This window comes from Amphiura filiformis, chromosome 18, assembly GCF_039555335.1.
Source record: "Amphiura filiformis chromosome 18, Afil_fr2py, whole genome shotgun sequence".
NCBI classification, from domain to species: domain Eukaryota; kingdom Metazoa; phylum Echinodermata; class Ophiuroidea; order Amphilepidida; family Amphiuridae; genus Amphiura; species Amphiura filiformis.
The window spans coordinates 1236665-1252929 of NC_092645.1; the positions used below are offsets into that span (position 1 = coordinate 1236665).

The following is a 16265-nucleotide window of genomic DNA, read 5'->3' on the forward strand; positions in this document are numbered from 1 at the left end:
GGCCTTGGCGTAGATTTTAAACTGCATTCCATCACCCGTGTTACACGTACACACAAAATTATACACAAGTTTACAACAAAACAATAAAATATATAATTGATTTTTAAGCGGCTTTAATCCACCCAATTGTGCAGTCACAACACCAGTTTGGTGCAGAGGGGACACGGTAACGGGCGACTGAATTATGGCCATAGTTTGGCTCGTTGAATCCGTCTATACCCAGTTACTTTATTTTCATCACAAATATGTTGACTCTTTGCGCAGATATTAAAAGATGTCCTGCTGAATGCAACTGTGCATATCAAGGAAATAATCTGCAGATATATTGCAATGAAGGTTGGGGTATGGATACTATCACAAATATGTCTAGAACGGCCAATATACTGTGAGTATGATAGCGGTATAATAGAGGTTGGAATGTGCATTCACTACTCACAAGCAGGCGCGGCGCTATATAATATAAGAAATGATGTACACATCCGACCAGGTCTCTTATTCCCTAGTTTGTGGTGTATAAAGACCATAACCGTTTAACAGGTTCTTCATCTGTTATGCGGAGTACGTGCCCAAGAAACGTAAGCAGTTTACTTCCTGCACGTTCCAAAAGAAGATTGGTGTTAGTCATGGCATATACATTGGTGACACGGTATGTGCGCTTGATGTTTGGCATGCGATAAAATGAGATGACAAAAACGGCAGAGTAAACCCATGACTCTGATAATAATTGTTGTGTGTTTTGAAAGATAAAGGTATATAGTTGTTATTAGTGTTAATGTTATTGAGTCACGCCAGAGTTCAACTGCAATCAAGACAATACAATTATGCAGAACCCATATAGTATATGTATGCGTTTTTACAGGAAACTCAACGGTGGACTCATCAGTGTCGTTGAACCTGGTTTATTTAAAGGACTATTTGCATTACATACACTGTAAGTATAAATCCATAAATGAATTGGGTATAATTTATTATTATTTAAGACAAATGAGTCCGAGGCAGTGCACATTATTATGTGTAAAGAATAAGGCAACTACCTTTGTTTCGATTCTTTTACCGCAAAACGGTGCGATTTAAAAAGAACGTCACTTTTTTGCCTATATATTTCAAGTTGTTTACATGAGACATAACGCGTACGTGTATCCACAGCGGAAGTGACAGCGCGTATCGCGAAGAAAATACGCATAACTTCTCGCAATGTTCTGCACAGAATATGCACGCTTTACTGCGTTATAGTCGCACTATATCAAATACAGGACTCACACGTGACTCAAATTGGACAAATCGCAGTTCGCAATTTGTAATAATGGGAAATGGAGGTAATTATCAAATAATGCTAATGGAATATAAATTGTTGTAAAGGTGATACTTTCAATCACTGCAAAATAAGTAGCAATTCTATAGTAAGCTCTAACTAACCATATAATCAACATTTGACGTTTTTCTTGTTGTAATTTTCTTGTTGACAGGTCTTTAGAAAGGAACGGTATTAATCATCTCGAACAAGATGCATTTGACGGTCTTACCAATCTGACATGGTTGTAAGTGACTCGACACTCCAATTCCAATCAGCGCATAACTTAAAACAACTCTGGTGAGATCATTCTAATTTAATTTCATCTGGTCACATATTATATTTATGGTAATGATTCATGCATAAAGATAGAAAACACGAACGCATGGATGTACTTTGGGTACATTAACTATAATAAAGTGATGTAAACCTTAATCTTACGTTTGTTTATTTTTACATATGCAGAGATCTTTCACGTAACAACATTTCAAGGCTAACAGGCCACGCATTTCGAGGTTTACCTCGGTTGAAAGAATTATAAGTCATGGTCTTGTATCCAATAATATCTTATAAACAGGGATAGGATAATATATTACATAACGCAGCGTCCCTTTGTGTCAAATTGATTTGCCGACTGGCTATTCGTTTATTTAGTACCATTGTTTGGGACAATACTGTCTCCTCATCAAATTAGTAACTGCGCCAAAGGCAAATAAACGCTTGATTCGGCACGAGAGTATCAATTAGTGATCTGAAAGATGTGTAAGCGCTTTTAAAAATAGGTGGCCATTGTGGCTACGCGTCCCATCATTGTACACATTAACTGTCAATGTACAATTTGTTCACCCACCTAATACCTAATTTTAAGGATCTTCATTTAGATCAATTAAAATGTACTTGCTGATCCTAATACACCAATGTAAGGCTGACAGGTTCGTGTAGTCACTGTGTTTTGGGTATTATTCTGCTACATTAGTAGACCCAATAATTTTTGGCATCTAAAACTAGAATTGGTTCCATTTTCTACATGCCAACTATCGAATAGGGGTCAAATGTCATAATGGGCCCAATACTCAAAATAATCCTATAATGTTGTATTATATCTCTAATTGTACCTCTTCTCATTAGGAATAAAAACAGTCAATTGCGATATTGTTGTACGGGGCATAGTTCAGGGGTTATAACGTCGAGTATGTCATATGTCAACGATTCCATAACACAGGTTAAATTTTACAAATGGTCAAACTCAGGCCTTGAAATAAGAAAAAAATCCAAGGGTCCTCATCAATTTTCATATGAATGGTCAAGTGGCCCAAAAACGTGTAAGATTATACGTGTAACTTTACACGTGTAAGATGGCTTCTTACACGTGTAAGATTGCATCTTATACGTGTAAGATCGCATCTTATTCGTCTTAGAATCTAGCGGGTTGCTTAAATTAACGAATCATATAAAGAATCCATATTTAAACCCCAAACAACCATTCGTCTTACACGTATTCCACTTTGACCAATGAAATCTTGCCCCAGCATTTCTTACACGCGTAAGAATTGCCTATTCGGGATGAACGGTATTACAGTTTGACGTATACATACGACGAGCGTCGAATAATGTCAGCCACGATATCGATATGTACCATGGTATATTTCGCAAGCGTGATCATTTTAAGTTACTTTGACCTCTTGAAATTAATTGATATTGAGTACAAATTAACTCCAGATAACGGAGAAAAATAACCAGAAAGTGAGATAAATCATGCTGTGACCATGACGGGCCAACAATCGGAATAATTCCTGACATAGTTTTGGCATACAATACAGGACATTGTAGCACTCATACAAATTAAGAAAATAACTTATTTACGATGTTGGTGACGAGCTCTATACTTATCCTCGGTACGCCGCTAATAATATCGCGTATCGTCCATCACTATAAAATTCAAAATCTTACACGTATAAGAAGTCGTGGTTGTTACAAATCTAAAAACGTCTTTACATATTATTGGTCGAAGTTTGCAACGCGTAAGCTGATTGGTTGTTTGTGATTTCTTATTCTGTGATTCGTCAACTTAAGCATCCCGCTTCATTCTTACACGCGTAAGATGCAACCTTACACGTATAAGTTGCATTCTTACGCGTAAAAGATGTAATCTTACACGTGTAACCTTACACGTTTGTCTTACACGTTTTTTGGACCAATTGGCCATTCATATTTTCAAGGGTCCGACCCCGGACCCTTGCCATTGAAATTTCAAGGGTCCTCACTAATTTTCGCGCCTTATTTCCAGCGCTGGACTCAAACTTCATCGAATCTGGTCTCAAATTACTCCACTAAGCATGAAATCTCAATCATATACTTAATTCACAGAGTTACTACAGCTAAATAGAAGTATGTTCACGTATAACCTTTGATCCGATTCTGAGGTTATACATTTCTCAAATAAATTATTTTCCTATTTCTAGGAATATAACTTTTGACAAGTCGTGATCGAATCGGTAGATTTTGACAATTTCGTCTCTATTTGACATTTGACATTCGGTACTCTATAAGTCTTGAACTAAGCACCCTAGTGCAATATGACATTTGACTTTTTTTATTCATAGCAATGTTGTCGTTGTTGCTGAATAAAATTGGTATGTCTCGTCAACATTTCATCAAAATGTTACTATCAAAGAAAATGAGACTTAAAATCATCGCTTGCTTTCTTTTTGGTGAAGGAACATAATAATAGGTGTACAAATGAAACGATATAACTCCAAAATAGAAAGTGACAGACATACATACATTAATTCCAGGTACCTGTCGGATGTCCCAATTACTACGATCCAAAAGGACGCCTTTCTTGAGGCTACTAAACTTGAGATTTTGTAAGTGTAAACATTTTGCAGTTCTTAGATCAATAGTCTCAAAACATTTAGCAGCAATAAAACAAATCACTATCTGAAATATATTAAAAATAGATAATTGGCATCAAATGCCTCTTTCTAAATAACCCTGTACATATATACACATTTTACAAAACCTCACTGGCCAATCTGAAATACATAAATACAGTAATACCGGATTTTATTTCATACTTTGAAACAGATATGTCCATTTACCAACTGATGCTTGTGCGATGTATTTTCATAGACCTGTTTGTAGGTATTCACTCGGCTGATTGATTTTCATCAATTTCAATTTCGACGAATCAGCAAAGTGCTAACAGGATTTATTGTTGGAAAAATAACTTTTGCTTTTAATTAATATTAAACAAAGTCCATGACGGTACTATAGTTTGTAGGGATACCAATTCAAGTCTTTACGAGCGATCTGGCAGAAGCTTGAGTGGGGAATGTTGGGTAAAGGATTGAGCTGATCTTTGCTGTAACGCATGTCTAACTCTAGCAATGTTCACTTGTGATCTAGCAGTTCGTGGTCTGCCTTAATCTTCCGGCTGTCTGTTCCTTAGTGTCCCATGCACATTGAGCTTGCTCACATTCTTATATACTGCTCCCTTACATGAAACCCGGTTAGCTGTTGGAAGTTGGAGACGAAAAAGACGCTGAACTTCAGTGGGACTCTTAGTTTTATGATACTTCGTCGACAGAAACGTGCGCTCCCGTCCAGTAAATTGTGGTGCCATGTTGTTATTTGGCCCGTTTTATTATAATGTAGTGTGCAAAGAGGTACAATTCATATTGAAAAGATTTAACATGTAGGAATTATTGATCGAAACCACACTTACCACAGAACTTTATTTGCATTTGAATATCGCGCCTTTCCAATCAATATACTGGGTAGGCCACTACTTGCGAAGTGAAACCGTGTGCAGCTACAAAAATGGGTGATAGTATTCAAATGAGTATAACTTGAGTTTGCTTTGAGCAATTGCAACAATTCTTTAATATTTAGACGTGCAGAATTTGCTCTTTCCAGTGGTATTTTCATTTGCAGATTATTTGCAAATCGCGACAACCCCTTAAACATGAGATTATTTCTTTTTGACTCAGCCTGTACCAGTATAACTTACCTTTTCTCTACTGGTATGTTTTTCAGAGTTTTGATACGAAAGAGCGGAACGGATACACCAGTACATGTTGACAAGGGAGGATTTCACGGTCTAAAGAGTTTGAGAAAGCTGTAATATCACACAACCATTGTCCCCCAGAGCCGCTTTTGTAACACGCACTACGAGGGATGCTATATTTTACCGGACATTGTTCCATATTTTGATAGACCTACATGTATATGCCATTTAAAAATGGCATATACATGTAGGTCTACTGCTTTATGTAATTAATTAAAAAATAGGCATCAGAATAAAAAAAAAAAACAAAAAAAAAACTGCATGCGTCAATTCACTTGATTCCAAGTTAAAAACAAACAGCATTCAACACGATGCACACCCACACTAGTGGATAACATGTCGATGGGCGATTTTGTTTGGTGAAATTATTTTCGTTCTTCTTTACAATCTGTTTCTTGCAAAACGTTAAATTATGTTTTGCTAATTCAATGACAGGGTGGGTATAGAGGATTTTGAAATACAACATAATTTGCACCCTTTTGTTGAAAATACTAAACGATATTAAAAATGAAAGCTTGCATGTAACATGATACTCCGTACTTCTAAAATGTCAATAGATATACGCTATACAAGAAGTTCGTCCCGCTCTTTTGTCCGGTTTGCCAACAAAATATGACTACTATCGTTATCAGCTTTTAGCCTTACGGTTACTTACTATAAATGGTCTTGAAATAAGGCCTGTTGCAGATTTCATCGGGTGCGGACGTGCTTTTCGCACCTCCGTAACCAACATGTAAACTATAGATAGAAGATTAACTTTAGTCACTGCAGCGCATTGCTACTACTGTCTACTATACGATTTAGTACTATATACTAGGCCTACATGATCATGGTAATGTTCTTCCTACTACATCGGTTTGATATTTTGCTACCATTTGGAAATACATAACCTCATCATGATGACCAGTGGGGCTGTAGAAAGTGTGGACATCGAGGGAGCTGTAGACGAGGCATCCCAAGAACTTGTTAATAAACTGGTTACGTTGGTCAAGAACGATCCAGGATTTATGTCACTCCTAAAATCAAGCATTGAAAAGCTGGTGAGTGAAAAACTTGTTGCAATAACAGATAAACAGGACAGCCTGCAAGAAGAACAGGAGAAGTTGAAGGGTGAAATTCATGACCTAAATGTATCTGTAAACAAACTAGAAAGGGACGTAGTTGAGCTCCAAAATGACCGTAGCATATTATTCGAGAAAGAACACAAGAATAAGGTCGACATGATATACATGCAACAATACACACGGAGAAACTGTCTCTTAATTACTGGTATACCAGAATCAACTGAAAGGGACTCTGAGGGAAAAACCATCCCAGAAGATACCGATCAGGTCATCATGAATCTAGCTAAAGATAAACTAGGCATCGAACTTAAAGTACAAGACATTGATCGGACACATCGCGCGAGCAGAACTTTGAGAGGAGACGGCAAACCCAGAGCAATCATAGCTAAATTTGCAAGATATAATGTCAGGGACAAAATCATCAAGGATCGCAAAAAACTCAAAGGAACGCACATTGGAATTCACGATCTCCTTTGCAAGGCCAAACAAGAGATACTGGATAAAGCCAAGGACATGGTAAAACGCGTACCAAGGGCTCAGTCTGCTTGGTCATGGGAAGGCAATATCTATGTTCTTATGCAGCTTGGTAGGCCAACACGCTACATCATGAGATCTATGTCGGACATTCAGAACATTATTCATCTCTATGGAGAAATGCCGGCAGAGTAGACTTTTCATTCAATGAATGACTGTACATAGAAATTGTAATTTCATGTGTATGATCTATTTGCTCAAGTACAGCTTGATGCAAAATGTACATTTTGTAAGAATCATAGTAAGTCTTTGTTCAATATTTTCCATGCTATTTTCTCTTCTTTCACTTACTACTTGAAAAGTATTGAACTTCCATTATTACAATTCAATAATTTACTTATTATGCAAGGTTGATACTGAACTGCAGCAATGTGTGAAAAGCGAGTCATATCGATAATTGATTAAATCTTTGACCAAATCAATGTAATACTGAAATCTTGAATGCAGCAATTTGTGAAAAACTCTTATCAATATAATTCAAGTCTGCAAGTCACATCAATAGTGAAACGGATTGAATATGATCAAATCAATATGATTATTCTGGTTGCTGTTAAACCAGTCTCGCTGTTCATCTTGATTTTATTATTATTAATATTGTGTTTAAATGTTTAATTGGCCTATGTTGAACCTCTAATATGTATAATGATATTATATAACATGCTGCAGTGACTGGTTGATCACTAAATCTGCTTAAAAAGAAACATCTTATCATTTGGTACAACGCTTATATTTTGAAAGAAGTGTTTCTTTTCAGGTGTTTTTTTTTTTAGATTATTGATATTTATATAATTGTATGTCTGTTGTATGTAAAGATATCTGTGTTTCGGGCTCAAAAATAGTAAAAGATTGTCATAAAAATATAACATGTAAAAATTGCAAGGGATTTGTTCACAAAAAATGTACTAATCTAAAACCGAATGAAATTCGACGCCTGAAATGTAATGAATGGACATGTAATAAATGTATTCAATTGGTAGAAGAAAATACTAGTATTGATGATGATAATAACACAGATATATCTCAACTCATTAATGAAACACATATTCCAAATATAGACCTTAAGAAATATGATGATATGATTTTTAATCCATTGCGATTTGGAAGTAGTTCTAGAGACAAAGATGATGTTGCTAATGTTAGTTGTAATCATGAATGTAATTATACCACACCTAGTCAATGTTCATTCCTTAAGGAGGGCAAATTAAATTTTATGAACATTAATATTAGAAGCATGTCTAAAAATTTCGATAAAATGAATGAATGTGTTAAATCTGTTAACCATGATTTCACCATTATAGGCATTTCTGAAACGCACTTGAAAGATAAACCACATGACTTTTACAAAATCCCTGGATATAATTTTGAATATACTAACAGAGTCGGAAAAGAAAAAGGTGGCGCAGGTATGTACATTTCCGACAAACTTACTTATAAGCTACGTAAAGATTTGAGTAAGGCAACATCAAATTATGAGTCATGTTTCATTGAAATAGAAAATGTAAAAAGTCGCAATATCATTGTTGGTGTGGTATACAGAGCTCATACAGCGATAAACGAATTTATATTAGATATAGACCCTGTCTTTCAAAAAATAAACACTGAAAAAAAGTTAGCCTACGTTATGGGTGACTTCAATATAGATCTCCTGAAAGTGGAAAATGAAAAACCTATTCATGATTACTTAGATCTAATTTACTCTTATTCCTTAATGCCAACTATTTACAAACCGACCAGAATAACAGAAACATCTGCTACATTAATCGATAACATATTAACGAATAATGAAAATATTGTACAATCTGCTATTTTAGTTACTGATATAAGTGACCATTTCCTACTATCTTGTCTACAAATCTAGATGTATCAGATATTCCGTGTAAAAAGGCAACATACAAAAGAGTACACAATAACTACAATATTAATAAGTTAAAGAACAAATTGGCTAATGTTAAATGGCAAGAATGTCTTGATAATGTTAATGCAGATGATGATTATAACAAGTTTATTGAAATATTTAACAATGTATATGATGAATGTGTACCATTGAAGAAATGTTCAAGTAAAAGAAAAAAGACCCAAGATCACCGTGGATAACTAAAGGGCTTTTATGTTGTATAAATATGAAAAATTCTTTATATAAACAGTATTTGCAGAATCCAAATACGGAATGCCTCCAAAATTTAAAACCTATAGGAATAAACTGCATGGTTTGATACGCAAATCGAAAAGAAACTATTTTTTACCAAATTTGAACGGGCAAAAATAATATGAAACAGACGTGGAAAACAATTAATAGTATTATTGGACGTGGTAAAAATCAGCAAACTAAAAATAAATTTAAGACGGACAATAATGACAATACTGCTACTATTTTAGATCCCCAAGAAATATGTGATCATTTTAATAAATATTTTGTGAACATAGGTCCGAAACTTGCAGCAAATATTCATAAATCTGGAAAAGACTATTTTGATTATCTAGATAATCCCGTATCTAGTAGCATGTATATGAAACCTATTATAGAACCAGAAATTATTAAAATCATAGATAAATTCAATCAGAACAAAAGTGCTGGTTGCGATAATATTGGAAACTTCATTATCAAAAGGGTAGCAAACGAAATTGTAAAGCCACTTGCCTCAATTTTCAATCTTTCTATCACAACAGGTATTGTCCCTCAAAAATTAAAAGTAGCAAAGGTAATACCAATCTACAAAACAGAAGACGCTGTTTTCGAATATCGCCCAGTATCGGTATTGCCTTGTTTTTCAAAGATACTTGAAAGATTGGTTTTTAATAGATGTATTGCTTATATTGACAGTCATAAAATACTTAATGATAATCAATTTGGCTTCCGCAGCAATCACTCTACTTATATGGCCATTATACATTTAGTGGATAAAATTAATAATGCGGTAGAAAAAGATGAAACTACTATTGGAGTATTTTTAGACCTTTCAAAGGCTTTTGATACTATAGACCATAACATATTAGCCCATAAATTAGAACACTACGGATTCCGAGGCATTGTACTGGACTGGTTTAGGAATTACTTAAGTAACAGGAAACAATATGTATATTATAACTCGTGTGAATCCAAAATGAAAGATATCATATGCGGTGTCCCTCAAGGTTCCATATTGGGACCTCTACTATTTATACTTTATATAAACGATATTGTTAACACATCTAACGTACTTAGCTTTATTCTGTTTGCAGACGACACCACAATACTATACTCGCATAAAGATATAAGAAGCAAATTTTGGTTAATTAACAATGAACTAAAGGAAGTCAGTAATTGGTTCAGAGCAAACAAATTATCAGTAAATGCCAGTAAAACCAATTATATGATTCTGGGAACACCACATATGACGTCCAAGAATTGGATAAATATTGATTCAACAACAACTGTCTGTAATGTAGATGTTAAGATAATTTTAGACGAAATCGTTCTAGAAAGGGTAGATAATACCAAATTCCTGGGAGTACTCATAGACGAAAACTTAACATGGAGGTGTCATATTAACTGTATAGCAAAAACTATTTCAAGGAATATTGGTGTAATGAACAAACTCAAATTCTTTGTACCAGATCGCATTCTTTATACTCTATATTGTACCTTTATTCAACCTTATTTGAACTATGGAATATTAATTTGGGGAAACACATGTAAAACATATTTGGATAAAATTGTGAAACTCCAAATGGGCGATACGGACAGTTGCCAGTAGTCATTACAGAAGTCATACAGCCCCCTTGTTTGCCAAATATAACATTTTAGCAAACAATGACACCTATAAATTAGAATTGGGAGTTTTTATGTATAAGTACAATATTAATGAATTACCGAGCTTATTTGACAGTTTATTTACCCTACGATCTAATATTCATGATTACCAAACAAGAAACGCTAATAACTATAACTTGACTAAAAATAGCAGGGTTTTCACCGATCACGCTGTCCGTACAGCTGGTCCTATATTATGGAACTCATTGCAAAAATCTTTAAGAGCGTCTTATTCAGTGAAACATTTCCGGAACGTGTACAAAAGACACTTAATTTCAAAATATGATTAATTGACGAGCATTGTAGTTTTTTTTGTTTCTTGTTTGTTTGTTTGTTGTTTTTAATTTTTATTATTTGCTGTTGAATTTTCTGTTTGGTAACTTTTCTGTTAAAGGGGATGGCTACCTCTGGCCTTACTGGCCTTTCGGCCATCTCCTCCATGATTCTTTGATGGTATTTGAATGCGTATTTTGTATTTCTATGTGAATTGTGGAAATAAATAAATGAATGAAATGAAAAAAAAAAAAAAAAAAAAAAAAAAAGGCCAGGTCGGTTAAAAAAATCTGCTCGCAAGCACAGATATTTTTCAGATTTGTAACCTATCACAGACTTTACATTTTAAATGTCTACTAGTGAGAGAACAAAACTGTCTAGACGTGGACGTTGAATAAATAGGAAAAAAAACCGCTCAAAATATTGTCTATAACCTGTTACAGGTAAACTATTTAGTATTAGAGAGTAATTCGTATTGGCCATTTTGATACATAATTACAGATACGTCGATGATCGTTTCCTGTGCTGTCACTTTGACAACTTGGAGGAATGTGTCATCCTCGAGCAGCAACCTCCACTTTTCATGTGCGGAAGTCTCATGCAGAACAATTTCCTGCGTGTTTCCATGTGGGTTCTCGGAATCAGTGCCGTTATTGGTAACGTAGTCGTCGTTGCAGTGAGAGTTAGGGAAAAGACAACGTCTCCAACACGCGCTAAACAGTCTTTTTTAATTTGCAATTTGGCAATTTCAGATTGCCTAATGGGAATATACATGCTCATTTTGGCGTCTGTTGATGTGTATTATGGCGATGAGTATTTCAAATTTTCAGATCAATGGCGCTCGTCCAAATTGTGTAAATTCGCCAGTTTTTTATCCCTTCTCTCAAGTGAAGCTTCTGTTTTCTTCATAACATTGATATCAATCGATAGGTTTATTTGTATTGTATTTCCCTTCGGAAAATTCCAGTTCCGTGGCACGTCAACTAAAGTAGCCACAGGAATAATATGGGCAATAGCTTTCGTATTAGGTTTAGTCCCTACTTTGCAAGCTGGACCCGAATCTGATTTTTACGATCTATCAGATGTCTGTATCGGCCTTCCGTTGATTACCCGACCATCAAGTTACAGGGTCCAATCAAGCGATGTTGGCGGTATTGATTCTGGGCAATCATTTGATATCCCCGTTCCAGACAAATTTAAACCCGCTTGGTATTATTCCATCGCAATTTTCTTAGGTATCAACCTAGTCTGCTTCTTGGCAATATTTTTGTGCTATGTTGCTATGTTTATCAAAGTAAAAGTATCCAGCAAAAAGGTTCAACAAAGTCAGTCGCAACGGGATGACATCAAAATTGCAATCAGAATGGCTGCGATAGTTGGTACAGATTTCATATGTTTGATGGCGGTGATCATTATGGGTATCCTCTCTCAAACAGGAGCAGCCATGATTCCTCTACAGATGTATACTTGGTCTGTTGTATTTATTCTCCCAATAAATTTATCTCTTAATCCGTACCTATATACTATCGCGTCATTAATCACCGATAAGCGAAAGAAAGGACAATTATTGACTCAGCAGTCAGGTGAGAAAACACACAAGATACATCTGAAACCAAATTATAAGCTACCAGACTATTATAAATGTTTCAGGAAAAGGTTAATGTAAACTATACATAATTTAGAATAAACTCTGACGAATTCAACCTATTTTGGGGACAGAAATGCTGTTGGGATCTTCGGCATATTCCGGGGGTCTATGCCTCCCTCCTCTACTTGCCTCTCCACTCTTATCCTCTCCTTTCCTATATCATCCCCTCAATCCGCTCCTAACCTCCTTTCATTCCCACACTCTCCCTCTATCCTCCTCTGCCGAATTATGAATATTTATCAGGCTAGTCAACATTTCATTTAATATAGTTTTAAGGTGTATTTTTGGGCGAAAATAACGCCCCATTTCATTTCCGTAGATAGTCATAACTGATTTTTGCGTGATAGCACAAACAAGTATACACACAAGTAAATGAAACCGTACAAATTTGTCGCGAATTTTGGGCCGTAATATATTTCTTTTGTCTAAATGACCTTGAGTTTTGTCAGAAATTTACACAACTTATGAAACCGAGAACGAGAACACTTCCTTCAACTTATTAGTGAGTGACAAAAGGCTATAATAAAGCAGGAAGCAGACGAGGAGGACTGGGAGAATTGGTCAGTCGATTTGAGAAAGTGCTACGATGTAGCACGAAACGTCATTGTTAGGTATGTTTAACATCATTTTACCAAATAATCAATTGGATTTGTTTACATGAAATTTTATATATGATAAAATAAAAAGATTGGTCATATCTAGCAGGTTAACACTTCAAATAACAATGCCATCCGAAAGCGTAAACGACAATGAAAACAGAAACCGAAAAGAAAAAAAAAATCATTTGCAAGAAATCTGATCGATAAGTGAGCCTAATGAGATTTATGTCTATTTTTGCATTTTTCTCAAAAACTAATAACACAGTGGTAACAAAAGTTACAATTACTACACTGGAATTTCACTGACCCAAGGCAAGCGGTTCGTTATTTATGATAAGAAATAAGGTACCGCTAGGATGTACCTCATTTCCTATGAATATATACTGAACCGCTTGTCTTGAGTCACTGAAATTTCAGTGTAGTAATTGTATTCCTTGCCCCAACAATATACATAACTTTTGTTACCAGTGTGTTATCATTTGTTGAGAAAAAATCCAAAAATAGTCACAAATTTACCACAGGGGTATTGTACCCCGTTAATGGAGATTTGATGCAAAATTGACCTGGTGAAAGAATGTATGAACTTAAATGGCGACATCTGTAGATTAAATTTAGACTTCAGGTCTCGCGAGCGGTTGATTTACATTTCGTCGGCTACATGACGTACTGATCTTAACGAAATCATTTCACATACCAGCTATAAGGTTAATACCATTCTGGTCTTGGATTTGGCTTAAAACTTGTCTTGCTGAATTAATTTATCTTGACAGGGAATTTTCTTGAAGAAGCCACTTTAAAGTTTAATTTTTGTGACATTTAAATATCAATCTTTCGGTAACATTGTTTAACATGGTATTTTAATACCACGTTAAAAAATATAGCTCTGTATGTGAAACGTTTTTGCTGCAAAGGTGTTAAATTTATATAATAATGAGTTTTTAAATGAAGAAGAAATTGTTGAAACTCTAGTTGGATATCAATATCAATGCTGGCTTGTCCCTATTGATATTGTATATATATATATATTATATTATGTAGATCTTGACAACATTGTTGATTTTTAAATATATTGAAGTCATGTGTAACACAGTTAAAAACGCCCTTTTAGAAGTTGCAGCGCAATTAGACGAAACTGTTGATTTCTTACGTAGTAGATCCACATTCGCCCAAGGAACTGAATATAAGATACACTGTGTTACCAAGACAACGGAGGCTGAGAGTTTATTATCAGAGATGTTTTCATAGCATAGAAGAGCAGTGTATGGTGCCCACCCTAATACTAAACTTAAGGTTACAAGTACAAATGTTACAAGTGCTTTGTGCTTTGTGGTTGTGATCTTGATGTTCTCCTCCATCACCAAATCTGGCCCGTTCTACCGCGATTCGTTCTTGGTGTTTCGTAGCGATTTGCAATAACCGCACGCAACTAATCAAAACAACACATATTGGAAGTACTATATTAACTACGACACCACTAATTAATTCCTCATTTGAGTACTTCATGGCGCACTGACCATGGAAGAAAGAGATGAGAAGGAACCACAACGACTTCGATCGGCCAAGTTTTAATCCGCTTATCTATTGACGCATGAAAAGAAAAGCTACCAATGGTAGTTACTTTCATGTATGATCCATTTACCGCGATCGATGCTTGGCGAAATCATTACTGGAAAAAAACTATAACAAACCCATGCAAGAACAAACAAACGCTACCCAGAAGTAAGATTATGGAATTTCACTGATGCTCTGAACATGTATAGTAGCTTTGTTTTGGGATCTACAGTCAAACTGTTTTCTTGATCGTGTTGTGTAGAAAATGTCCTTTTAACACATCGAAAAGGTCACCAAAATCGGCCGGTTTTTTGCTGAGTTTCATCTTTAGCAAATAAGGTAAGATTTTGGTGACTTTTTCGATGAAAAATAGATGCAAAATGTTCTTAAATAATGCACAATGTTCCGGTTGAGTCCGGTACATGAAACCTGTTTAATTTAATAGTTTATATGTGTATAATCGTAACTACCTAACTCGTTTCAGTGCCAAAGACTGCCAACTTTGAGAAAAAAGTCATCAAAGTTCGGGAAAATTGGGTGAAATGGAAGAAAAAGATGTAGGCCATCAATGACCGATGATCACGTCACCAGAGAAAATCCTATAGGGTGCTTGCACGGAAGGTCATTAGTTCAAATCATCCTTCAGACACGCTCCAGAAGACATGCAAATACATGGAGTACAATACCAATCACCTATTTAACGCGGGGTATTGATCAAAGTAAATCCTCATGAATAACAATGTCAATTAAATGTCGGTAAAGGGAGTGGACAAAAGGAATGCGTTCGTTGTGGTTCCTTCTTATCTCTTTCTTCCATGCACTGACTAAAACGAATATCAAATATTGGTAATTTGTCGTTGACGAATACGTAAATTGTGCCAGAACACCAGGCTATCCAAAATAACCAGCAAAAGAAGACAGCCACATGACAACGTCTTCTTGTAACAATAATAGGGTATTTTAGTGGATAGCTACATGCTATATAGCGCTCTCCGTTGATCATTACCACAGATGATAAACTTATGAATTGCAAAAGTATCAAAACAACGGAATGAATTGTGCAAAAGATATGTTGATCTCTCAAGCTCTCCAGGGAAGCGAGTTACGTCAGCGGTAAAAGTCCAAATAAACCAAGACAGAAGTCTGATATTGTTAGAGATAGCAAACAAATCCGAGTAGCATCGTTAAGAAAGCTCATTCTTCGTAATACCAGAAGACATACTCCATTGGTGGAGATCACTAACAGTGTCAGCACTGCAAATACCAGTGTTCGAATGAAAGCGAAAGTAAACGTAATGTCCAGGAAAGAATCATCTATATTGTTACAACTACCACTAGAATTAGTACAGTTTTCTGACATGATTAAGGGTAGACGAGGTTTTTTTGGTCGAAGCAACCAAAAAAATCCATTTTCATTATCTAGATCAATATATTATTGAAAAATAA

General features: G+C 35.4%; 1 protein-coding gene across 1 annotated transcript; it reads left to right on the forward strand.

Annotated features, from left to right (window-relative positions):
* The first annotated feature begins 299 nt into the window (after positions 1–299).
* LOC140139335 (G-protein coupled receptor GRL101-like) lies at positions 300–12819 on the forward strand. Its single transcript, XM_072161115.1, has 7 exons — positions 300–385; positions 860–931; positions 1467–1538; positions 1757–1828; positions 4087–4158; positions 5330–5413; positions 11523–12819. The coding sequence occupies exons 1-7, from the start codon at positions 345–347 to the stop codon at positions 12685–12687; spliced, it is 1578 nt and encodes a 525-aa protein (XP_072017216.1). The 5' UTR covers positions 300–344; the 3' UTR covers positions 12688–12819.
* Positions 12820–16265: the final 3446 nt, after the last annotated feature.